This window comes from Oppia nitens, unplaced genomic scaffold, assembly GCF_028296485.1.
Source record: "Oppia nitens isolate AA-2021 unplaced genomic scaffold, nextdenovo-longstitch-racon4-pilon3 scaffold13_pilon_pilon_pilon, whole genome shotgun sequence".
In the NCBI taxonomy this organism is placed as follows: domain Eukaryota; kingdom Metazoa; phylum Arthropoda; class Arachnida; order Sarcoptiformes; family Oppiidae; genus Oppia; species Oppia nitens.
This window is the reverse complement of record NW_026533192.1, coordinates 676,305-704,201: the sequence shown is the minus strand read 5'-3', so window position 1 is coordinate 704,201 and position 27,897 is coordinate 676,305. Positions and strand designations below refer to the sequence as shown.

The 27,897-nt window shown below is 30.4% G+C and overlaps 3 protein-coding genes across 3 annotated transcripts; 1 reads left to right on the top strand and 2 right to left on the bottom strand.

Annotated features, from left to right (window-relative positions):
* The first annotated feature begins 1,501 nt into the window (after positions 1-1,501).
* On the top strand, positions 1,502-18,782 carry LOC128958881 (uncharacterized). The gene is given in 38 exon segments (XM_054304844.1): positions 1,502-1,696; positions 2,301-2,730; positions 3,129-3,402; positions 3,538-3,658; positions 3,742-3,896; positions 3,996-4,113; positions 4,116-4,387; positions 4,452-5,125; positions 5,738-7,322; positions 7,564-7,677; positions 7,740-7,874; positions 7,962-8,105; positions 8,160-8,305; positions 8,372-9,142; positions 9,212-9,355; positions 9,422-9,901; positions 9,903-10,626; positions 10,683-10,796; positions 10,871-11,002; positions 11,063-11,206; positions 11,280-11,437; positions 11,522-12,328; positions 12,411-12,627; positions 12,687-12,827; positions 12,892-13,866; positions 13,936-14,049; positions 14,132-14,266; positions 14,340-14,483; positions 14,557-14,702; positions 14,800-15,597; positions 15,666-15,882; positions 15,950-16,081; positions 16,161-17,105; positions 17,183-17,296; positions 17,362-17,493; positions 17,564-17,710; positions 17,788-17,942; positions 18,008-18,782. Coding segments are annotated over 38 exon segments (13,056 nt in total). The 5' UTR covers positions 1,502-1,563; the 3' UTR covers positions 18,777-18,782.
* A 1,407-nt stretch (positions 18,783-20,189) lies between these two features.
* Positions 20,190-22,913, bottom strand: LOC128960948 (fatty acid CoA ligase Acsl3-like). The gene is made up of 4 exons (XM_054307124.1): positions 22,585-22,913; positions 21,287-22,504; positions 20,710-21,216; positions 20,190-20,651 (listed from the first exon to the last, which is right to left on the bottom strand). The coding sequence occupies exons 1-4, from the start codon at positions 22,654-22,656 to the stop codon at positions 20,259-20,261; spliced, it is 2,190 nt and encodes a 729-aa protein (XP_054163099.1). The 5' UTR covers positions 22,657-22,913; the 3' UTR covers positions 20,190-20,258.
* Positions 22,914-24,079: 1,166 nt separating this feature from the next.
* Positions 24,080-27,342, bottom strand: LOC128958681 (glutamate receptor ionotropic, kainate 5-like). Its single transcript, XM_054304587.1, has 3 exons — positions 27,108-27,342; positions 26,178-26,360; positions 24,080-24,985 (listed from the first exon to the last, which is right to left on the bottom strand). The coding sequence occupies exons 1-3, from the start codon at positions 27,213-27,215 to the stop codon at positions 24,173-24,175; spliced, it is 1,104 nt and encodes a 367-aa protein (XP_054160562.1). The 5' UTR covers positions 27,216-27,342; the 3' UTR covers positions 24,080-24,172.
* Between the last annotated feature and the right edge of the window lie 555 nt (positions 27,343-27,897).

Genomic DNA, 27,897 nt, shown 5'->3' with positions numbered 1-27,897 from the left:
TTCGTTGTTAAACTAAAAGTACAATTAAAGTGAAATTATTTTTTAATACTAAATGCACTCATTATTTGGTAGATTAATAAAAAATAATTGTTTTATATTGTAATTATAATAACAATTTCGTTTAACGGCTTTTGAAGTAAATATAATACTAAAATTGTATACTTAAAAATTAAAYATTATCATTTTTTTAATAGATTGGGGCAATAAATTGTGATTAAAAATACTGAAATATTTTAATTGTATTAATAGATATACATAATAAAACCAGGAGTARAATTGWCTGTCAAAATTGTAAGAACASACACACACACACACACACACACACACACACACACACACACACACACACACACACACACACACACACACACACACACACACACACACACACATACATACATACACACACTTACATACAAATGCACATACATTATGATACATAGCATAGAGGGATTGGGATGTCATGGAGAGTAGTCTGAAAGTGCTGTAAAACTCAACACTCCGGTACAGTTTGGCCTAAATTTCTTATAGAGTAATAGTGCTTAATATACAGTACTTTCGCATATTGATAGCATACTGTATATAATGTACAATAAATCTCATCAAATATTTGTTAAATAATATCATTAATAATATAATAATTAATGAAAAAGACAATATTAATAATATTATAGTTATAAAATGTTTATTGTGTCAGTAAAAAATTAAATGTAAATTATAAAAATGTGATTATAAAAATGATAATTAATAAATAAAATGTGAGACAATTATATGCCTCTTGATATGGCATAAACTTTTTAAAAAATATATATAAATTTGTCATTTTTGTAAAAAATTAATTTTCATCGATGACTTTTAATTTTTAGAATACATTGATAACAATTATTGTTTTTTTGTGAACAATATGTACAACAATATGTATTTTACTTAAAACTATGTCTTAAACTAACATCTTATTAATAAACTAACTGTGCTTTTCATGATAGCACTAAAAAAAGTTGTGTGATTTTTATTACAGTGAAATTATATAATTATCAAAGATTATATTAGTTTATATTAGTTTATACCTGTATAGATAAATATATTTATCTTGTAAATTTATTTAGGTAAAATTTTTTATATATAAAAAATTGTGATTTTTGCAAATATAGTCATTATTACTATTATTGTTTTTTAAAAAAATTAATAATTAATTATTGTTTATATAATTTTTAAGTGTACTACATAAAGTTGTTATTAATAATTTTATAKTATTTTTTAAATATATATATAATTATCAAGTTTAATGTATATAAATAATATTATATTTTATTTAATGTAATTTATTATAATATCACATTTAAAATAACATCAATTTTTCATTATTAAACACAACAAAACCGCCAAAGTTTACAATTATTCCAATTAAGCTAATGTTATGTAAATAGACATTTAAAATTAAGCATACATATACCGTATATATATATATATATTTTTGTATAAACAAAAAGTGCTAAAGATTATAATTTATAGATTATTTATGTGGTTTTATATGCCACACATACGTCCCAATAAATTATAAAAATGGGAAAATTAAAATCAAGCAAAAAGTGTACCATTTGTTATATAATAACAATTATAATATTGTTGGCCCTAACCATTGGATTTTTTGTCGCTTTTTTAGTTGAAAGAAATAAAACTAAAAACGATGACAATGGTATGTAATACTATTTATTTTAAAAAAAATTAATTAYTAYAAAAATTAAGATTTATTGTTATATATTATTTATTTATAAATTTAATTTTTCTATAGTTTTTTATATTGAAACWAATATCTTTTATGTTGATCGATTTATTATTTATGTTTGCAAATTTTATAAATTTTGTACATAAAAATTACAATTTTAAATATTTAAAAAAATTTATTTTATGTTTGTTTTAATTTTTGTATGTTTACTATTGCTTTAACTTTTGTATGTTTTTTGTGGTGAATCATATCAGTGTTTAATGTAATCGTTACCACCAAACCTAAACTATCGACATCAACAGGTACTGTCACCAACATATTTAGCACATAATCATATTTTTTTATTTAAAAAATCTCTTAATCTCATTTATAAAAACAAAATGATAATTATGTTTTATGAAATTATTTTCATATTGAGTACAAACAATGAAAWATATATATATATATTTCCAAAATTATACTTACGGTAAAACTTTTTTATTATATATGTTACACATATAAGTGCTACATAAGTCCATATACATCATACATAATAATTAGTATATAATTTGTTTTCTAAACAATTATATAATAGAGTCGAGTGTAGAGACTACCACACCATCGCCCACATCAACGCCCACACCAACTGATGATCCAAACCTATTGTTGCCAAATGCAGTAAAACCAACACATTATGAGTTGATGGTAGAGCCCGACCACGAGCCGGACCGGTTCAATGGCACAGTTAGCATCTCATTGAAGGTCGATGTGGCCACCAATGTCATTAAAATACACTCCTATAAGTTAGAGGTTAAAGTTGATAAACTAGTCGACAGTAATAACGATCAACTAACTGTTAAGAGTGTAGTTTACGATGAGAATAGACAGTATCATACCATTCAATTGGACAGACAACTGGCCAAAGATGGTCAATATATCATTACGATGTCATTTAGCGGTTCACTCGTCGGAAAGTTAATTGGATTTCATAAAAGCAATTACACCGATAGTAATAACCAAAAAAGGTGAACATCATATATACTATAATACATAGCATTATACTGTACTGTACTTACAATTTGTTTTATTAGTAAATAATTAAATTATGTTAGGCTATAGCTAATTATCTAAGCTAATTGATTAAGTGGATTATTTAATTTACAGCAAACAAACGCTTGTTATATTTAATAAACTAATTACTTGCTATTCCAATAATTTTTTTGCAGTATAACAAACATTATAACTATTTAATTAAATTTATTTAATATAAGAATATTCTTATAATATAATTAACACAATGTAATTAATATTATATAATGTTATGTAATAACCTATTTAGTGTAAAATGAAATTATTTTAAGATTTATATTCATCTAYATAAATTGTATTTATTAATTTTACAAGTTTTATATATGTTTTATAGACAATTTTACGCTACAAAATTTGAGCCCACCTATGCTAGACAGGCGTTTCCCTGTTTTGATGAACCAAACTTTAAGGCCACTTATAGTATATCAATAATACATGACAAAAAAYTAACTGCTATATCCAATGGTCAGCAAATTGATAAGTTATCCTATGAYAGCAACAAATATAAAACAGTATTCAACAAAACTGTCAAAATGTCCACTTATTTGGTGGCCTATGTTATCAGTGACTTTRAACACACTAAAAGTTCAACACAAAGAGGCAAACAGGTTAACAATTAATAATTAGATATTATTATTATTATTATTATTATTATTATTAGTTTAAAAGTTAGATAATAATACTATATTACTGTTAGAAATTAATTACTAAAAATATTTTTGTTATTTATTAATTACTTTTAGGTTCGTGTATTTAGCCAACCTGAACAATTAGAAAACACCAAATATGCCCTGGATACTGCTATAAATATACTTGAATACTATGAAAAATATTTTCAAATTGACTATCCTATGGAAAAATTAGGTAATAAAGACTATAAATTTGAAATAAAAACATTTGACACTTTATTTAATATTTTTAATAAATAATAATTTTTTAATAAATAGATTTAGTAGCACTGCCAGTGTTTGTATCGGGTGCTATGGAAAATTGGGGTATTATTACATTTAGAGAGGACAGGTTGCTTTATGACACAACTAAGTCCAGCACTCAGGATCAAAAAAGTGTGGCCGCAGTTATAGGACACGAATTGGCACATATGGTGTGATATTTTTATTTTAAAATTATTTACTATTAGTTTTTATAAACAAATAAGATTTTGATTTATAATATAATTATATATAAATATAAATATTATTAGTGGTTCGGAAACTTAGTGACAATGAAATGGTGGGATGACTTGTGGCTTAACGAGGGTTTTGCTTCATATATTGAATATCGAGGAGTCAATGATACTCATCCCGATTGGCATATAAATGATTTTTTCTGACCGATGATCTGCACGGAGTTATGCGAACCGATGCACTGGACAGCTCTCATCCCATCATACAGTCGGTGACAAATCCCGATCAAATTACAGAGATATTTGACTCCATTAGTTATAATAAGGGATCAGCTGTTCTGAGAATGCTTGAGCACTCTATAGGTACCGATACCTTTAGGGAAGGTGTGATTGAATATATTAAATTRAATATTTATGATAATGCAAAAACACAAAACTTATGGGATGCCATACAAACAGTGGTCGATAAGGTTTTTGATCAAATTTTTTTAATATTCAATAGTTATAAACTAATATATAATAATATTTTTGCAGAAACCAGGACTCATCACAAGTGTAACCGATTTTATGAATAAGTGGACAACAGTTAAAGGATATCCAGTGATTAACGTTAAGAGACTATCACCAAACCTACTGGAGCTCAAACAACAAACATTTCTGTTAGACTCAAACAAACAAAAACTTAAGATTAAAGACGAATCAAATCCGTGGCAAATATATGTAACATACAGTTCAGGTGATGGCATAAGCAGTTCGTTACTAATGAAACAAAATGAACAAAATATAACATTGGATAGAGAGATATCAATTGAATCGTGGATTAAATTAAATGATCAACAATATGGTTACTATATTGTTAATTATGATGAAAGAGATTGGAAAATGTTGGCCACATTATTGAAGAACAATCGCGAGGCACTGTCGCCAACAAATCGGGCAAACCTTATATTTGATGCCTCAATGCTTGCCGAAAGCGGRATCATTACTTATGATTTGTTTCTCGAKTTGATTAGCTATATACGCAATGAGGACAGTCTGATCCCATGGACGGTCGCAAACTCGGCGCTCAGCCGATTAAAAAGCAAACTGAGCTCAACTGTCGGCGGATTATCGATAAAACAATATATGAAGGAATCCACTGAAAAAATATACTCATCGCTCGGTTGGCAATCAAATGTTAGAAATARTGAACAAAATTTTCAACAAAAGTAAGTTATAGTTATTAATATAATATTAAGTTATTGTTATTTTATCTAATTATTAAATTAGTTATTTAGATAATATATTTTATGCGGAATTTACTAAATTTTTTTATGTCAATTAAAATTAATTAATTCCTTTGGATTGTTATAAGTTAGAAAATATATGAAATAAATYATTTATACCAATGAATGTACAATATTACATAATATAAGTAATTATATGATTCAAATTATTAAGTCATATKATAATTGCTATTATTATTGCTGTTATAATGATAAGTCATATTTGCTATTATTTTCTTATTTATATTATATATATATAYSTAGACAATAATACAATAACAGTAGAAATTAGTTTAATTATTATCTTGAAAAATCTAGTTTCAGTAATTTATAATTAAATATATATATGTSTAAATWTAKATATGTCAAAAAATGCACATTAAATTTAATGTTTTTATTAATATTTTTATATACAGTAGATTAATATTGAATTATTAATTGACATAATATTTTTAATTTGAACACTATATTAGCCTATTRTATATGTGATTAATAACATTAATTTTATTTTTAAAAATTAAAAATTAATAATTGCAAATGTAATTAATTTAATAGATTATTGAGACGTCAGATAATATCGTTGTCGTGTATTAGCGGTAATCAGGAATGTCTTGCAGAGGCTTCGAACCTCTTTCACGACTTTTTAAATAATGGCCAACAAATTGCTGCCGATATTCGTGAATACGGCTATAAGTATGGTTTGCAGCAAAGCAACAATCATGAAGACTGGGATCAGGTGTTTAGCTTATGGCGAACAGAGACCATTGCCAGCGAACGAAGCAAACTGTTGAGTGCACTGACAAATGTCCAAAACGGACAGTCACTTTCTAAGCTGATTGCGTACAGCAATGATTCATCCAATGATCAGGATTTCTTCGCTATTCAACAAAGTATTGCCGCCAATAGTGTTGGCCAACAATTGGTCTGGAATTATATGAGAGAGAACTGGGAGTATTTGGTGTCCAGGTTTAAGCTTAACGATCGTCGACTCGGAACATACATATTGTCGGTATGCAGTGGTTTCAGTACTCAGATTCAGTTACAAGAAATGTATGACTTTTTTGCTAAATATCCYGACGCCGGCGCCACACAAAAAGCCAGAGAACAGTCTATCGAAAGAGTTAAAAATAATTTAGATTGGCTTAAGACATATGAAAGTCATTTAGTTGAATGTATCGACAATAGTACACAATTAGCTAATCCGTGGCTTAACTGGAGATTAGATGATAAGGTGGTGCCTTCTGCTTATAAACTAAACTGGGACATAGATCTTATTAGCGACACATTCAGTGGCACTGTCCAGATAGTGGTCGACGTCAACAAATCAATCAACAAATTTATATTGCACTCAAAAGGACTGAATATTACAAAATCTGAAGTATATACCGGTGCTGTTAGTGGGGTCACATCAAAAAGTAATCAATTAAATAAAAATAGCATTTCGTTTGAATACAAACCCAATGACTTCTGGATCATACCTATCGATTCAACGAGAAGACCGGGTGTCTATAGTCTACTACTAGAGTTCAAAGGTAATCTAAGCACTGGACTATACGGACTTTACAAGAGTTTGTATACTGACACTACTAATCAGCAAAAGAAATTGGCCACAACTCAGTTCCAGTCGACATACGCTCGACAGGCGTTCCCCTGTTTTGATGAACCACAATTCAAATCAACATTTGAGATAACAGTAAATCACAATAAAAACTACATGGCCCTGTCTAATATGCCCGGCCAAACCACTATTAATGGCGATAAAGCTGTGACCAAATTTGATAAATCGGTAAAAATGGTCACTTATTTAGTTGCACTGGTAGTCAGCGAGTTTGAATGCATTACAAGCAATAGTGACATTCGTGTTCAGGTATGCGGTGCACCGGGAAATAAGGATAAACTTGATTACGCAAAAATTAAAACACCAGAAATTTTGAAATTTTATGAAAAACAATACTTTGATATACAATACCCTTTACCTAAACTGGACAATATAGCTATACCAGATTTTAGTGCCGGTGCTATGGAAAACTGGGGATTAGTCACTTATAGAGAGGTTTATCTGTTTTATGATGAAAAAGAGTCGACAACTAAAGATCAGATGAGAATTTGTATGATTATTGCTCACGAATTGGCACATATGGTAAGCAAATCATTGATAATTTTGTTTTTAAAAACTAAATAATAATAAATTTATAAATATAGTTATTATAATATAACCCTAAACATAGAAATATAGTTAATAGCAAAATTATTTTTAAAATATTAAAAATAAATAATAAAAATATGTTTTGATAGCTAACTTTGGTTTTTAAAAATGTTACATAAATTTATACTATAATTATTAAAATAAAAATGTATTTTTATATTTAAAAAATATCAAGTGGTTCGGTAATCTGGTGACCACTAAATGGTGGGATGACTTGTGGCTCAATGAAGGTTTCGCAACGTTTATGTCTTATAAAGCCGTGGGTCAGGTCGAGAAAGACTGGCATTATGTAAGATATTAATTGTTTTTATTGTTTTATCAATTTATTTATCAACTAATGTTCAAATACAGGACGATATCTTTGTATTGGATGAGTTGGCTCGAGTTTTTGAGGCCGACTCCACTCCTAATACTCATCCAATACTGGCATCCGTACAAAATGCCGACGATATCTCATCTGTATTTGATGCCATCACTTATGGAAAGGTATGTCTAAATTTTAAATACCGTATAATTTTATTTTATGTCACTTTTCTAATAATAAAATTTGTTTTTTTATATAAACTTTTAAAGGGAGCTTCAATCTTAAGAATGTTAGAGTCGGCCTTAGGTGAGGACTACTTCCGCTCCGGTATTAAAAACTATCTGATCAAATACAAATATACCAATACACTTACTGGTGAACTGTGGGAGGAATTGACAGCTGCAAATCCAGAGGTAAATTAGATAACTTTATTAAACAGAAAATTTAATCAATTTTTCAATTTTTAGAAACGAAATGTTTCCCAAATAATGGACACTTGGGTCACAAGAAAAGGCTATCCAGTGGTAACCATCTCTCGCGATAATACTTCAGCCAAAAAGATCAAAATAAAACAAGAATTGTTTCTCAAAGACACAAAAGAGTCAAAAACAGAGTAATTGTTTTTTTGTGGTTTATTTTCAAAACATATTGTTTACACTATACTGTATTTGAATTACAGTTATGTCTGGAAGATCCCAATTACATATAAGGCACCGGCAGATAAAAATGTTTATAACGAGTGGTTAGAGGACAAGGAACGGTCACTTGAGCTTAAAACTAGTGCCAAGTTTATCAAGTTTAATGTCGACCAAACAGGTCTTTATATAGTTAACTATCCGAGCGATGACTGGAAAAACTGGGCCAAAGAGTTATCTACAGAAACAAGTGATGTCCGCAAAAAGTTGTCATCAGTGGACAAATCGGAACTAATCAACGATGCATTCTATTTGGCTCGTAGTGGACGTCTTGACTATAATATAGCACTGGATTTGTCTAAATTTCTTAAATACGAGACATCACTGATTCCGTGGACAACAGCTCAGACAATGTTTGCGTACATCAAGACATTGATCTATACGGACACAGAGATTGCATTCAATTATTATATAAATGATTTAATTGGCAAACACTACAAGGATTTTGGTTGGGATGACTCGGTAGGTGATGCACAGACACGCAGATTAAGGACAGTTGTAATAGACATGGCTTGTGGCTATCAATTGGCCGATTGCCTTAAGACTGCATCTGAAAAGTTTGCCGGTTGGCTATTGGATCAGCCAATTGAACCAAACCTTTTGTCTCTGGTTTTAAAGTACGGTATCAGACAAAGCACTGATAAAAGTAATTTTGATTTTTTGAAGAACAAATATATGACCAGTAAGTCACCTCAAGAGAGACTACTTTATCTACAGGGGCTGACATCAACAGTTGACATCCAACTTATTAAACAGTAAAACCATATAATTGTTATAATTTGCTTATATTTATAGTACATAATTGTTGTCAATGTTTTATACAGACTATTGGACAGTGCATTGGATGAGACTTTTGTTCGTAAACACGACTTCTTCACATTCCTTACTAATATAGCACTTAACAGTCGTACCGGTTGTCTAATGGTTTGGGATTACTTCAGAGATAAATACCAGGAAATTGAGAAACGGTACGTAGATTTGGATTATTTGAATAATTAATTAATATATTTTAAAACAATTAATTTTGTTCATAGATTCACAATAAATAACTCAAATCTTGGACGCATTGTCTATACAATAAGCACTCAATTCACAGAACAGCACCAAAAGGAACAGGTGTTGGAACTGTTCAAACAGTATCCCAACTCAGGTGCCGGCAAACTGGACAGAGAAAAAGCATTAGAAGTTTTGGATACTAATATTAAATGGATAGATAGTTATAAAGACATTGTCACTGAATGGTTGACTAACTTTTGTCCCAAAGAAGTTTGTCCGTGGATTGTGTTTCGTTTAAATAGAGATGTCGTTCCCAAACACTATTATCTTAACTTACAAGTGGACACCGAAACCAATGTTTTCAATGGAAGCGTTAATATTGATGTAGATATCAAAAACAACAAAGAAATTGAGTATTTCATTGTTCACGCGGCGAATATACTCAATATTACGGCAACTCATGTCAACACAATTGACGCCAAAAAACAGTAAACTCAATGGACTGGACATAAAACAGACATTTCGATACTCTCCGCTCCAGTTCTTTGTCATCCAATTAAAACAGAAGTCTAGAGAAGCTAAATATCAGTTGACATTTGAGTACAATTCAAACCTCGAATTGGGCGGACTTTCCGGACTTTACCGAAGTTTTTACGAATCAGACGGCAAAACCATAGGTATTGCCGCCTCGCAGTTCCAGTCGACTTCGGCCAGAAAGGCATTCCCATCATTTGACGAACCGTCGTTTAGGCCTACGTTTGACATAACAATCATTCATCAAAACTTCAACAATGTAACCATCACTAATATGCCTATAAAAGATACTCCAAAAGTCGACTATCCCATGTCTGGCTGGACAACAACAGTATATGATAGAACTAAACCAATGGTCACCTATTTAGTGGCCATTTTGGTCAGTAATTTTGCATGTGAGAAAGCAAATCCAGTTCCTCCTTTGAACTACACTATCCGTGTTTGCTCTACTCCTCCAAAGTCATACAAACTGGACTATGCATTGAAAACAACACCTGAAATATTCAAATCTTTTGAAAAATTGTTGGAATTTCCTTATCAATTGCCAAAATCCGATTTGGTAGCCATACCTCACTTTGCTGCCGGAGCTATGGAAAACTGGGGACTCGTTAAGTTTAGAGAGAGCGCACTATTGTGGACAAAGGATGAGGATACCAGTGCCAGTCAAATGGGTGTCGCGTCTATCATTGCACACGAATTGGCACATATGGTATAAATTATCTAATTTTCTATTTGTTTTAATTACTAAATATAACATTTTATTAGTGGTTTGGAAATATGCTAACCTGTGAATTTTGGGGCGACCTATGGCTTAATGAAGGTTTCGCATCATATATGGAATGGCCGTCCACTGCATACGCTGAACCTAAATGGCATTACGTATGTATTATCATTAATGTATAAATTAAATAATTTAATGTCTTTTTTGTGTATATGCTTATACACTCTATTAGAATGATTTATTTGTAAGCACTGATATGGTGGGTGCAATTGCTGCCGATGTCACAGAATCTTCGGCACCCATAGTACGCAAAATAGACAAACCGGCAGATATGTCGTATTCGAGTGCTATTGTCTATAATAAGGTATTTAGTAAAAAAGATTTTTGTTTTTTACATTTAATAGCCTTAATACTATTATTTTAGGGCTCATGTATAATACGGATGATGGAGTTTGCTATGGAAGAGAAAAACTTTTGGAAAGGCATTCAAAAATATCTAACCGATTATCAATATTCAACTGTAGTCACTGATAACTTATGGACGGCATTGAATACCACATTTCCAGATGTAATTATAATTAAAGACAATTTGATTTTAGATAATAAATATATTATTATTTCTATTAATATATATATAAAAGAATTTAGATGTTAAAAGTATACATGAATTGATGGGTAATTGGGTACAAAAAGCAGGCTTTCCATACATTAATATCACTCGACCTGATCCTCAGAGACCAAATGTAATTGAAATAAAACAACAACGCTTTCTTGCAAATGGACAAAAACCTAAAGAAGAGTACAGAAAGATTTATTTGAAAATATAATATTATATAAAATTATTTTACAATTATTTTTGTTTTTAATATTCATTGAAATTTAGTACAATATGGTCAATACCAGTGTCCTATTATGCAAATATGACTGAAAAAGTATCAAAATTATTTGTTTTCAAAGATAAAGTGCACGAACAGCCCATTACAATAGAAATGCCTGACCTATCAGTGGATAATCTGATTAAGTTTAATGTTGATAATACCGGGTTTTATTTTGTCAATTATCCGATTGATGATTGGACCAAATGGATCAATGCATTAACCAAAAATACCAACAACATTATTAACAAACTAACACCTAATGATAGGGCCGGTTTTATTTTGGATGTATTTTATTTGGCCAGGGCTAATTTTATACCACTACTTAAAGCACTGGATCTGACTAAATATCTTCTGAATGAACCGCATTGGAGTCCGTGGTCTGTGTTTAACACTATGTTTAGCGCCGAAAATGCAATCAACAGACTGTCTATGAGTCCATATAAGGAAAGCATGAATTTGTATTTGAATCGTTTAACGAGCAAACAGTACGATAGATTGGGATGGGATGACAGTAATGGGGAAATGCCTGACAAACGATTGAGAGCATTGATAGTTGATTTGAGTTGTCGTAATGATAACCAAAAATGTCTTTTGGATGCTTATAGAGAGTTCAGTAAATGGAAGAATGCCAACAATACCATTAAACTGTCACCTAATCTGAGATCATCTGTACTCAAGTATGGTATCAGACAAAGTGATAATTCATCAGATTTTGAATTTGTTTTCAATAAATATATCGAAACTAAGGATGACATGAAATCAGTATATTTATCGGCACTCACACAGTCTAAGGATAAAATTTTATTGAAAGGGTCGGCAATATTTTGAATCATTTTTTAAAAGAAAAATTATGGTTTAATTTGATTTAATTTTTTTTGTTCAATTTAAAAATAGATTGATTGACACAGCACTGGATGATCGTAAAGTACCGGTTTCCGATTTTGCCAGTTTATTGGAGAATATGGCGTCAAATACTGAAGGACTTCCAGTTGTTTGGGATTTTTTTCAAACAAATTATGCAATGCTTAGCAGAAAATTATCAGAGAGTCAGCTCATTAGTCTATTTAGAAGTATATGCGATAAGTTCGGTGATATATCGCATAGGAGTGAGGTATGTATGCTCTATAAATAAACCTAACTGTCCATAAATTAATGAGAGTTTATGTATAGATCGAAAACTTATTGAAACAATATCCAAACATCGGTCTGTCCAACAATTCACGCGAGAGCGGTCTTAATCTGATCCGACAAAATCACGAATGGATTTCCCAAAACAGTGATACCATTGGCCAGTGGTTGGCCTCTAATGCGGTCAGTTTTGATTACTAAAATTATTAAAATACTGATTTTTTACATCAATTAATCTATTGATTAGTGTGGAGACATTGTCTGTCCGTGGAGTGAATTCCGACTCAATCCAAAAGTAAAACCACTTAACTATGAGCTCAACATTCAGATCAATGTTACCACTAATATCTACAAAGGAATCGTTACCATTGATGTCGAAACGGAAGTTCCCGTTTTATATTTCATATTACACGCATCGTCTATATTGAATGTAACCAATAGTAAGGCATTTGCTGTTAGCCAAAGCAAAACTTCTAGATTGCAAAAGGAGTTAAATATAGTAAAGACTTTCCAATACACACCCAATGACTTTTGGATCATTCAATTGGATAAAGAAACAGAAAAAGGCATTTATCGATTACAATACCAATATGAAGGTAATCTATTATTGGGTGGACTGTCCGGACTCTACCGAAGCAAATATATCAACAAAAACAATGAAACTGTTGGTCTGGCGTCCACTCAGTTTGAGTTTACTGACGCCCGAAAGGCGTTCCCTTGTTTTGATGAACCATCGTTTAAGTCGACATTTGAGATCACTATTATTCACGATAAACATATGTCGACCACACTGTCAAATATGCCGGGAAAGAGTAGCGAAGCTGATGAAAACGGTTGGGTGACCACTAAATTTGAAAAAACACCGGTTCCAATGGTAACATATCTTGTCGCTATGACTGTCAGTGACTTTGTGTGCTCTAATGATGACAAACATATACCCAAAGTGGGTATCTGTGCGGCACATGTTTGGGAGCATAAGCATGAGTTTGCTATGAAATCAACGAAAGATTGTATAACATATTTGGCCAAAGAGTACACAAACATATCGTATCCATTGCCTAAAGTCGATATGATAGCCATTCCTGACTTCTATTACGGAGCGATGGAAAACTGGGGTTTAGTGACATTTCGCGAGACTGGACTTCTCTGGGATATAAATGAGGACACGTCGGCAACTAAGATGTCGATTCTTGCAGTTATTGGTCACGAATTGGCACACTTTGTTAGTTATTAATTAAATTAAAAATAATTGTTGAAAAAAATATTAAATTTCCATCACTTGATGTTTCAGTGGTTCGGTAATCTAGTGACCTGTCAGTGGTGGTCACACTTTTGGCTCAATGAAGGTTTCGCTACATTTTTTGAGTACAAAGCAGTTATCAGTAGTCAACCCGATTGGGGATATGTATGTCTATTTGGAAACTTTTGGGCGTTTTATTTCAATTTTTTTAAACAATAATTGTTTTGTTAAACATTATAATAAATAGGCCGATCTTTTTGTGATGAGAGACTTGACCGCTGCTGTAAAAGCTGATTCATCGGAAACATCGCATCCATTAGTCCGTACAGTGGACAGTGCTCACGATGTTCAGGCCTACAGTAGTCTAATTGTTTACTCTAAGGTTGTTTTCATCTAATTTATTAATTTAAACCAAATGTTTATCTTTATTAACAATTAATGTGTGTGTGTTTTAGGGATCAACAGTGGTTCGTATGTTAGAATCAGTTATGGGTGAAACAAATTTCAAGGCTGGTATCAGAAACTACTTAAACAACAATAGTTATGGCAATGTTATCACCGAAAACCTGTTGGATGCTCTCAAACCATCATTTCCGTCGGTTTGTATCACATTATTTATATTTTATGATTATCTGTATATTTATTTTAATAATATAATAATGTGTTTTAAAGGAACTATCGGTTGACATTCACACATTTATGGATGTTTGGACAACAAAAGCTGGCTTTCCATATATTAATGTTACCCGCGTTGATAACAACAAGTTTAAGATATCACAACAAAGATTTCTAATTAACGGCAAAACACCAGAAAATGAGTAGGTTTTTTGAAAATACAAACTTTATTATTATTATTATTACTAAAAATTGTTTTTTAAATAATTGATTAAATGATATTAATTATGTTTGAATTAGCACTGTMTGGAATATACCTCTAACTTATTATAAATCATTTGCCGATAAAACATCGAAACTTTACTTTATAACTAAAAAAGATGACGAAATAACTGTTGAATTGGACGATAGTGTCAAAGATTTAATCAAATTTAATGTCGACTATAAAGGCATGTATTTTGTAAATTATCCGCCAGAAGATTGGGATAAATGGATTGAAGCACTCGATAATAATGAAAACAATTTAGTGGATAAGCTAACACCAGGCGATAGAGCAAATCTATTGTTGGACGCCAACTACCTGTCCAGAGCTAACATAATCTCTATTGTTCGTAATCTACAATTGGCTAAATATTTGAAACATGAGAAACACTTGACTCCCTGGACTATAGCATTGGATGCATTAAACAATATTAAAAAATATATGTTAACAACTATTGATTATCGACAAAAATTTATTGATTATCTAAAAGAATTGGCAAAAAATATTTATAATGAACTGGAATGGGATGACAATAAAGGAACGGATACTGAAAAAAGATTGAGAGCCACAATCATTGACTTTGTTTGCGGTCTCTATGATGACAATTGTCTGACTTCGGCGCTCAAAGAGTTCACAAAATGGAAGAACGGTTTGGTAGACATTTTGAGACCTAATCTCAAGACTTCTATATTGAGATACGCTATGAGAAAGAGCACCGATAGATCCGATTGGGATTTTCTATGGTCTAAATATATCAACACTAATAGACCGGTTATTGAAAAACAGACTTATCTGAATGCACTAACCTTTACAACCAATCCAATGCTTATTAATACGTAAGATATACAGTAGTTATATATATATACCTAATGTAATAATATTTACTTATCTTTACGTATGACAGACTTTTGCAACGAGCTGTCGACTCGACCGATATTAAGACATCGGACATACCGACACTAATAGGTAATTTAGGGGCCAATTGGGATGCCTTACAGATTACTTGGGAGTTCTTCAAACAAAATCATAAAAAGTTTGCCTCAAAGTTGTCGACCATTCAAATGGGAGTTGTATTGAACAACATTTGTCAACAATTTGCAAATACAACGAAAAAACAAGAGGTATTGTTTACAATATTTTTATTATATGAATAAATATATTAAATAATATTTTTACCGTTAATTATAGGTCGAGAACTTCTTTAGTAGTGAGCAATCACTTGTCGGAACCTCTTTTGACAAAAATCGGGCCTTGAATTCAATTCAATCAAATATTGATTGGCTTTCGGCTAATAAACAAAAAATTGCAAACTTTTTAGAAGTAATTTTTCACAATTTTATTTTAATATATTTTTTTAAACAAAATAAACTAATTTTTCATTAATTGATTGATCTATTAGTGTGGACTTGAATCGTGTCTGTGGACTACATACAGACTTAACGAAAAAATAGTACCCAAAAGCTATGACTTATGGTTTGACATCGATTTGATTAACAGTCAATTCACGGGAACGGCAACTATTGATGTGGACGCTCAGGAAGATGTCAACTATTTTATAGTACACGCGTCTAAGGAATTGAATATCACATCACAAAAGGTTTTACTCAATGGTGTGGTTCAAGAAATTGATAAAACTTTCCGTTACCTGCCGTACGAGTTCTTTGTCATACAAATGAAGACAAAACTAAATCCTGATACATATCAGCTATCATTTCAGTTCAACTCAAAGTTGAACGAAAATATGGACGGACTTTACCGAAGCCAGTATTATAAAGATGAAAAACCGATACCACTGGCAGCCACACAATTTCAGGCCACAAGTGCCAGAAAGGCGTTCCCTAGTTTTGATGAGCCTTCGTTTAAGTCGACATTCAAAATAAAGATAACATCGGATAAAAATATGAAGACAACAATATCTAATGAGGCACAAGATGGAGATGCGGTTATTGAAGGTGATAAACAAACAATTAAATATAAAGAAACGCCTGAAATGGTTACCTACTTGGCTGCACTGGTAGTCAGTGATTTTGAATGTCTTGAAGACAATAACAATTCTTATCCCGTATACGTATGTGCTTCTCCTGTTGAGAAAGATTTGGGAAAATTGGACTTTTCATTGAAAGAAGCACCTCAAGTGCTCAAGTATTTTGAGACCTATCTTGATTCAGCCTATCAATTATCAAAAGCACATTTTATAGCCATACCTGACTTTTCTGCCGGTGCTATGGAAAACTGGGGTCTAATAACTTTCCGCGAGACAGCTATGCTCTGGAGCCCAACTGAGTCAACTTCGACCAATAAAATGAGTGTTTTGGCGACCATTACACACGAAATTGTTCATATGGTAAGACAGTATCTTAAAATAATAACTAATATCTAATTATATAAAAATCAAAATATATTAAAATTGTATTTAATTAGTGGTTCGGTAACCTATTGACCTGCAAGTGGTGGTCTGACCTATGGCTTAACGAAGCTTTTGCTTCATATTTGGAGTATACAGCCATCAATAAGCTTAAACAGGATTGGAGTTATGTAATGATATATTTAATAAATTAAATTTGCAATAATTTAGTCACATTTATGTCTCTTTTTTAAAGAATGACTTATTCCTAATGACCGATACATTGCCGGCTCTATCGGCTGATTCGTCGGCCACTTCTCATCCAATTGTCAGACCTGTAAATTCACCGGAAGAGAGGGCTTATACCAGTGCTATAGTCTATAATAAAGTATTATATTTTCATAAAATAATAAAACAATTACCGATAATTTTTATTTGATTTAATTTATGTTTTATAGGGAGCTTCAGTTTTGCGAATGCTTGAATCGGTAATGGAAAGTATCAATTGGGAGACAGCTTTGAAGTCATATCTCAAAAAATATGAACACAAAACTGTTGAGACTAAAAATCTTTGGGATGAACTGCAAACTAAGTTTCCTACTAATGTAAACAAATAACATTAATCTCATAAATTTTATTTAACAAATATTCAATATATACCGACAATTACTTATTCAAATAGTATAAGATAACTGTTGCCGACCTAATGGACTCGTGGACAACCAAATCTGGGTTTCCCTACATAAATGTTACCCATTCTGACGATAATTTGATACCAAATAAATTGCATATAATTCAAGACAGGTTTTTGGCAAATGGACAGAAATCAGATGACGAGTATTGACTTTAATTAATCTAATTATTTTGCAATTTATTTATTTATTTATTAACATTAATAACAGCATTGTATGGACTATCCCTTTCACATACTATTCACAATTATCTACAAACAAGCGAACAATTGAATTAATTGAAGACAAAGAATTAGATATCGAGATATCATTAGAGACGGCCACTGATGGTCTGTTGAAAATCAACACCAATAGCGACGGATATTATTTTGTAAATTACCCGCAAAGCGATTGGCAAAAGTGGATCAAAGCGTTGACCGAAAATCAACACAATGTTACCAATACGTTGACCCCCAGTGATCGGGCAAATTTCATAATAGACTCATTATATTTATCGAGAGCCGGACTGTTAACCTATTTAACACCATTAGAGTTATCCAAATACCTTAAACAGGAGACACACTTAACTCCGTGGAGTGTAGCCATCAGTTTATTTTCACCGATTACAAGATATCTATCATCAACTGATAGTAAACAAGACTGGCAAAACTATTTGGTTGATTTGGCTAAACCTACTTATGATAGATTGGGATGGTTGGACACGGGTACTCATGTGGAAAAAAGATTGCGCTCCAGTATTATTGAGTTTATCTGTGCCAACAATTATTATGACTGTCTCACCAATGCTCGACTTGAGTACTATAAGTGGACAGTCGACGACAAAAGCGTACCGCCAAACATACTGTCCCCATCACTCAAGTATGCCATCAGAAATGGTGTTGATTTAGACTGGGAAGAGATGTGGAAAACATATAAAAAAGACTTCAACAGTATTAAAACTTCAATACTTGAATGCACTGGCATTTACCTCAAACGCTGAACTAATAAAAAAGTTTGTTAAAAATAACTAACTTTTTCAATAATTTTGATTTATATTTATACGGCATTAACCGGTAATATATCTATTATTAGACTTTTAGAGTTATCAATGGACGACAAAAACGTACGCAAACAAGACTACCTCTCAGTATTGAATTATGTGATCACAAATCCCGATGGTTTGCAAGTGATGTGGGATTACTACCGAACCAATTATTCACAACTAACCAAACGTCTTAGTGCTGCTCAATTGGGAACCGTTTTAAACAATATGTGCATCTATTTTAACGATGACGTCCGCAAACAAGAGGTTAGCCAATAACTAATTCAAAACTTTTTTAAATTTAGGGTAATTGCATGTTTGTGTATGTTTCAGGTCCGAGACTTTTTGGCCAATAATGCCGACGTAACGGTCACCCAAAAAGAAAGACAGCGAGCCTTAGAGACAATTGATTCAAATATCAATTGGATTCAGAAAAATTTGAAAACAGTAGGTGAATGGCTTGAAAAACAAACGGTATGATAACCTTAATAAAAATATATATAATATTAATATTGAAAATTATTTTAATTTTCATTTATGTATTTATATTTTGTAATAGATTTTACGTAAAGGAACTCAATATATAAATATTTGGTCAAAACATAAGAGCAAATCATTATAAAGATTAAGAAAAATAATAATTTTTAAATATTCATTTGAAATCATAATATAATGCATACATATTTAATATAAACATTAATTCAGAAAATTCTTTTTATCAATTACTTAGCAATTTATAAATTTGATAATATATTGTACATTAAATTATATATTATTAATAATAACAGAATATTTAATATTATTGTATTTATAGAGAATATATATATATATATAATATTAGAATTTTAACTTACCCAAAAATTGCTATTAAATTAAAAAATATAATTATTACATAGTATTGGATGAGTAGCGGTAATTGTTTTAGAATTTTATAAATAAAATAACATTAACTCTCAAGCCCTGTAGGCCAACATACACTCACCCGAAACGTTTAACATACTGGTAATTTACATACTGTTCCCATAATTAACATAAATATATTTTGTATTAAATTGTTGGTCCAAGAGATTTAAGAGTACTGGTGGTAAAATTATTGGCTAAAATGTAAGCATTTTAAAATAATTAAATCAATTGGTATTAATTTACTAAAAAATCATGTCATAAATTATTTATTTACAAATTTAAATTTATGACTAAAATTTAGTATAAAAAAACGTTAGACATACCGTAATCACAATTGAAGTCTATATTGAATTAGAAAATGACTATTTGTAATTACTATATAAACTATTGTATTATATAACAGTGCCAATAGTGCAAATAGCAAATATAAAATTTATTAAAATTTCTACATTTTTAAAAAGTATATAAAATAATAAATTTAAATAAAATTAAATAAAAACAAACAATTAATAAAAAGCAATAATTAAATATTAAAAATCAGGATCTGGTGGCAGATTTAGAGTACATTCTGTCGATTTCAATGCTATAAAAGTGATAAATCTGTTTTCGTTTCAGTTTGAGAGCAGCCGTCACGAGTCCGCTGTCAGGAATCCATTCTTCGGCGCAAAGTTTAAGTTTCATCGGTATCTCATATTTTGTAAGACCCGCGCGTTCACCGGTAGATTGTAATGAGGACAACACACTCTCAACAATATCCGTATCTCGACATAAGTCAACAAACGACATGTCATTAGGTTTTTGCAACTTTTTAGCTAAACGTTGTATACGTTTACGATTGGGTACTACTAATGCCATAACATGCGAGTGACGGGAAGAGGCGAAAATGCAGATATTGTCGACAAACGAACACGACTTGAGTTCAGTTTCAATCTTAACATTAATAAAACAATAAATATAAAGTATATTTCAATTAAAATAATAGACATACCTTTCCCAGAGACACATATTCTCCCTGTTGTAATTTAATAAGACCTTCCATGCGGTCAATGATTAATATGTTACCATCGGATTGTATTTCGCCGATATCTCCCGTATGCATCCATCGAATGCCGTCTTTCTCAAAAAATGTCTTTGCCGTCAACTCTGGTTTCTTGTAGTAGCCGTCAGTTACCGAATTGCCGCCAATAAGCAATTCTCCTCTCGGGTTCGGTTCATCAGTCACACGATAGTTACCTTCGGCCCAATCAACCAGTTTAATATACATTCCTTCAAGTGGTGGACCAACAGTTCCAGTACTTAAATCCATTGGATCCATAAGTGTGGCCGAAGCAGCTGTTTCAGTCAAACCGTAGCCTTGGAGTACAATCACGTTAAGACAAGCACGTATAAAGTCATGCGTTTCAGGTGCTAACGGGGCGGAGCCAATGGCTACAAGACGTACATTTCCTCCTAATATTTGACGGATTTGTCGACAAACAAAATGATCAATAAGTGGCTATTAAAAAAAAGATAAAATTAAGTGTTACTTAACTTAAATATTTTAAACATTAAAAAAATGGTCTTACAGTTTGAAATCCTTTTTGAGTCCAATATAACTTATATTGAATAATAAAATCAAATATCGCCCGAACTAACCGTCCTTTTGAGTTTATTTCGTCGGCAATTTCTTTGCGTATTCGCTCTAAAACAAGAGGTACGGCACAGACAATGGTTGGTCTCAACAAAGTACTGTCACCTTTAACTCCATTCATAAGTCCCGTCGACTTATCAGTCAGTGTGAGTGTAGTGGCGTATCCGACGGACATACCAATAGTAATAAACGCCACTTCGGCTATCAGTTCTAATACGTGGGCCAGCGGTAAGAATGCACAATAAACGTCATCAGAGGCTAATATGCTGTAAATACTATAAAATGAACGGACGGCGTGAACAATATTTTTGTGGGAAATTATCACAGCTTTCGGGACACCCGTTGAACCCGAAGTATACATAAGAACTGCAGGCGATTCAGGTTTCGGTGATTCAAAAGGTTGGGTATTAGTTGATGACTTTCCGAGAGATTCAACGCTTGAAAATGGCTCAAAACGGATGCGTTGGCGTAGAGTTTCAGGAAATAATGTATTGATTGGCGGCGGCCTTAAGCCTTCAAAGTATATAACAGTGTTCAAGTGTGGCACACGATCGGCAATTAAGGCCAAATTTGGCAACAATTCATCGGATGTGATCACATGTGTCACTTCAGTCTCATTAAGTCCATGAACTATACCGTCGATGCCAAGGGTTGAGTATAGTGTGGCCAGTGTTGCGCCCAATCGGAACAGCGCCTGACATGTGACCATCCATTCTAGTCGTGTTTCGGCAAAAAGTATTACACGTTGATTATGTCGGACTCCCAGAGACTGCAAACCGCGTGCAACGGCCTGAACGCGGGCATCGATTTCATCGTAGGTATAGAACCTGTAATCGGAAAGTTGTAATTTGCGGAACGGCTTTGCAACTCCTTTCTGTGGCACCAATTGGTCGGCTAATATCTGGCGACAGCCGAAACACTGGCGATCTTTAAAGACACTGACGGCCCGCGAAAATAACTGATCTAATGTGTGACAATCGTAGGCATAGTGATCGTTCGGCAAATCACTGCCAATTGCGCGAATCCACGGACCACTCGGCTGTTGCCGGTCAATCAATCGGGCCTTCGGTCGAGAACTTAGCTGTAGTCGATTCCACGGCCGGTGCAGCGCGAGATACACGGGATATGTTATGATGTCATACGCGAGGACGGCCTACGAGACAAACAAACTTTCATTTTTTATTGCAAACTCGGTTTCGGGTCGTATCAGACAACTATCACTTCACTACTGACCCCTTTCAGTGTCCCCAACGGCAGTCCTACTGATAGATCGGCCCACGCTTTGGCCAACAGTTTGCGTGACATGAGGTCAGGTGAAGGTCGAAACACGTGTCGTGTGTTGTGTTTACTTATGATATGTTATGTTATGTTTGGCGCCTCTCGTGTCAAAACTATCAGTGCTATTATGAGAGAGTCATCACTAATGTATGTCCAAACATATGGACTCTAATATTGAATGTATTTGAATAATACAGTACACAAACAAATATATTTATAAAAAAGGTCACAATCAATACATTTTACAATCAATGAGTTACGCCCTTTTATCTGTCGACAAAGTGTAACAATTTTTACTTTAAAAAGTGGACGTCCTTTAAGTAAAGTCTATCTACAGTATACATAGTATTTCATACAGTAAGACATAGATTGGGGATATTTATGAGGAAAACACATTAAATATAAAATAATAATAATTAATTAATTTTCACAATATTCACAATTTTTGCCAATTTTTTTATTCAAAATTATTTTTTATTATAAATAATATTAATATAATTTATTTTATATATTCATAATAATAATGTTTTTATTATGAAAAAGCAAAATCGTATATAATATACTATATATCATAAAATTATGAATTAACAATAAATATGAATTAATTTATAAATTATAAKATAATAAAAACTTTAACGTCTGTGTATTATTAATACGATATTTTATTTAAATTTAAATATTATATTTCAATATAAAAATAATATATTTGGTAATTTTATACCAATTGCAAAACATTTAAKACTTTCATCATAATTAAGTTTTTATATTTTAAACCATATTTTAATTTTTATATTTATATTAAATTATATATCACAAGTTAGTTATTATAGTAYTACTAGTAGTWATAGTTTTAAAAGATACTGTACATACAGTAAACATATTAATTATTATTAAAAACAAATATTTAAATTATATGAAATGTTATTAAGTTTATTTTTATGAATAGTTATTATATAGATAATTAKATTTTTATCATATTTTACATACTATTTTTTGAAAAAACTATTTAGCATTGAATTTTTTTGCAACTATTAGTTGCAATTATTTTTAACTTTTAYAAATTGTTTTTTACTGCTTTTCTTATTTTGTTTTATTTAGTTTTAGAGACAACCTTGTTAAATTTATCAATTTAAATCAATGCATTACAATAAAAGCTGTTTATTTGAGTTTGAAAAAAATTGTTGATAAAAATATCCTCATATACTGTAGTTCATTGGTTTGATCGGTCAATTCAAAAGTTTTAGTCAATGTTTAAGTTAATGATGTTTTTTTGATAAGTGTTCATTACTTCATCTCATWTTTAAAAATGTTTTGCTAAATAGGTTTTATTGAAATTTSTAGAAAAATACTKTATAATTGAAAAATACTTATATTTGATATTTATTTAAATAATAATATTAGTCTTAAAWTTACATTAAATTAAMGATAAWATTTACTGGATGCATTTATATTTTATGGCTTAATTTTATAAAACAAAAAGAAAATAATGTTATTTTTATTACAAATTTAATATGATTTCTAAAAAATTAATTATATAATGGTTTTAATGATGAAAACTATTTAAAATGACAATTAATATAGCTATAGCCAGTGCTGCATAATGTACATGTGCTGTATGTGCCCGTCCAAAATCAAACCAATGCGGATGATCGCCGTGTCTGTGATGATGTCGATGATGTCGTCCTCCCTTTCCGTGATGTTCATCAACTTTGCCTTCTTCTCGATTGCTATTTTCATCGCTAGTTTCGTGTTCTTCTCTTTCATGATCTTCAAGTCTGGCGCTGACAACCTTGGGATTCACTTCAACAACATTAGTCTTTTCGACACATTTGTCGGACTTCCAGTACTTTTCCTTCAATGCCTCCAATTTGCCAGACTTTTGCATCTCTCTAATGGCATCATTGATAGCATTTCTTTGCGATAAACCTCTTCTCATAGCTATTGCGTACTCAAACTGAAAGTTTTGGCGCCTGTCGTCGATAACCGTGAGGTCACACTCTCGTTGTGCGATATACTCGTTGAATGTCGACTCTGTTATGAATGCGTAACGACTGGTTTTGGTCCGTTGTATACCCTCTTTCTCTCCSGAMACAAATGTCGATGGATTGGCGTCCATATAGTTATACATTTTGGTAATCACAGGACTGCTGTGAAAAAGCGGTAAATTTGCTCCTAATTTCTTGACTCCGTAGTCAACGAAGGACTGGTCGGCCAGATCTTTGAACGACGACATACTTCCCACCAGATCTTTACGGATGAGTGCACTTAAGCCGAACTTAAGGAACGGGTGACTAAACTCTACGTATCGGTCTCTTGTTCGCAGTCTTGTGATGTCTCCGATGGCAAAGTCSGCCTCCTTTACGATCATATATAAAGATATTCATTGTTTTATTGTTTGTTTTAATATTAAATATAAAAATATTATTTTTCAAAAAATATAATAAACAATGAGTTATTTTTCACAATTAGTTACTAAACTATTTACAGTGTTTTCTATAGATTTTTACTATAAATGGTTTGTTTAGTTATTATTTAAATAGTTTATAATTATTTTATTGTTATTATGTTTTTAATATTTCATAATTACTGTATTATATTTCCTATGAATTGAATATCAAATACAATAATAAATAGAAATTATTTGTTTGATTTGTATTTTTTTAAATATTTTTTTTGAATAAATAAATAACTAAATAAAGGAAACATGAGTTATGATAGGAGTATAATAAATAAATATATATATTATATATGTATTGATTCTTAAATATTATAGTTTAATAATRAATGAAATCCAGTTTAACAAAAAAAATCATGAATTTATTTAACTTATTATATAAATAGTGTTTATTAAAACCATATTTGGTTGGGATGTGAGCACTAACTAGAAATTAAGGTCATGTTATTAGAAAATTATTTTTATGTGGGATAACCAACACCTGTATTATGAACCACACAATTATCTTGAATGCAAAAAACAAGTTAAACACTTCAACACTACTATAGTTACTAATCGTTGACATTATRCTGACATAGCATTTATAATTTGATAATTTTATTTTTTTAATTTCATTTTTCTTTGTTTAATACTAATTATTAAAAATKATAAAATTTGTTTTGTCATAATTTCATTGGTTATCATTTATTATTATTATTATTATAAGTATAATAATAATTACAAATATTTTGTTATTTTAATAATTACTCTTCATAATTTCATTGTATACATTTGATTTGCATTTTCATTATTATTATTATTATAAGTATAATAATAATTACAAATATTTTGTTATTTTAATAAATTGATACGTGAATTCAAAAGGTGACAGTAGTCACTTGAAAACAACCCTATTGAGGAACGGCCTGTTTCGGAGAATACCCCAGATAACATGAATCAATCAATTTTTGTTGTATAATTTAAAACAAAAATTATGCTATAATAACAATTACCTTATATAAATTTATAGCATATTATAAATTATAATATGAYTAAACAAATYGTTTTATATACTCTAGAAAAAAATTAGTACAACTATTTAAATGTTACATACATTATGATAGATCTGACCGATAACACCAGTTATAGAGCCATTGATAGACCAGCCCCCGTAGTCCGTCTCATTTGATAGTTTCAATGTATATGTTAAATGAGCTAACCGTGCCACCTCGTTTAGTATATCGACTACAAATCCCTCAAACTGGCCGTTTTCCAGTTGGTTAGCATAGGGCCAATTCTATATAAATCATTTTATCATTAGCATTTWTTCMTTCAATATAGTTTACAAATAATTTAATGTTGAATTTTTTAAAAAGTCARCAATTATTTTTATTTCAACTATAAATAACATTACTAATTGTGGATTTTATTATTATTAAAACTATATATCGTGTAATTTATAATTTCAAGCATTCAATGAAATTGATGTTTAAATTGAAGGTCCCGATACTCACCTACTCATTCATATTGTTGTATGATTTATGAAAGTGATAAGCAATTATATACAAGATATTGTAATTTAATAGATAATTAAATATAAAAAATAGATCTAATATAGACATGAGATTTATGTAAATTATTTTTTTTATTAATTTCATTTATAAAATATCTTTATCAGATATTTTTTAAGTATTTTAACATATTAATATATAATTTTTATTAATATTAAAATAATTACTAGTAATACTGTATTACTGTAATAAATTATATAGATAACATAATAAAATATATGTAATACTAATTATAAAAATATTGAATTAATAGCTGATAAAAAATTTGCTTTATACAACATTTTCTATCAACAATTGTTTCATAATATTATTTTCAATTTATCACTATTTATAAAATATAAATTTTATCAAATAAGTTTTAAGATAAKAATAATTGTTTAATAAATTAAAATGTCAAATGTAGTATTAAATAGTATAAAAGATTGTAATTTTATTTTTAAACATTTAATAAATTTGMTTTATTAAAGTCATACCCTTATTGTGAATCCATGTAAAGCTTCAGCGGACAGATATCTTACATAACAGAATATACACAAAATTAATTGAAAATAATATTTAATTACAGAAAWTTTTAACTTCATTATAATATTATACACGAATATACAATAAATACAGAGAATATGTAAAATAAAACAATAGTTATTTAAATTAATTTGTAAATTATTTAATTAAATCACAATTTTTTGTTCACATAATCACAGAGTCAACTGACTGATTGCTGGCTCAGGTAAATAAAGTTTAAATAAAAACTACTACAAAATATGCTGACAAATAAACCAAAAAYTTATATACACAAAGAGTAATAATAGTAAACATCACTAAATAAAACAATATATACAGAATTCATTGATTATAAGTAGGCGACGACTCTCTATTACCTTGAATTTTATTTTAAATTTTTTGTTTGAAATAAATTATATTAATAAAAATATACAATATATATATATATATATATATATATACTATAAATAAGCTTAAGATTCAGACAAATATGTTTGTTAACCTGTAATATTTATAATAAATTGTCAATTAAATATTTTTAAAAACAATTTTTCACATTATAAATGATGAGATTAATTACCGTAAAGTCAATGTTATAAAAATTGAAGTTTATCAAAACATTATTTTATTTATCGTACAAAAAAATGATTAAATTCATTATTTTATGGATATTTTTTTATAACAATTAGTTTAAAAACTTAGGGTTTTTGTGTGCCAATAAATTTCATAATTATTTTATTGATTTAATATTATAGTTAAATC

Excerpts from the sequence above, each read along its gene's own strand:
- LOC128960948 (XM_054307124.1), bottom strand. The coding sequence starts at position 22,656 with ATGTCACGCAAACTGTTGGCCAAAGCGTGGGCCGATCTATCAGTAGGA. Across the intron at positions 22,505-22,584 it reads CGTTGGGGACACTGAAAGGG|GCCGTCCTCGCGTATGACAT; the intron begins GTCAGTAGTGAA and ends TTTGTCTCGTAG. Across the intron at positions 21,217-21,286 it reads CTCAAAAAGGATTTCAAACT|CCACTTATTGATCATTTTGT; the intron begins GTAAGACCATTT and ends TTTTTTTAATAG.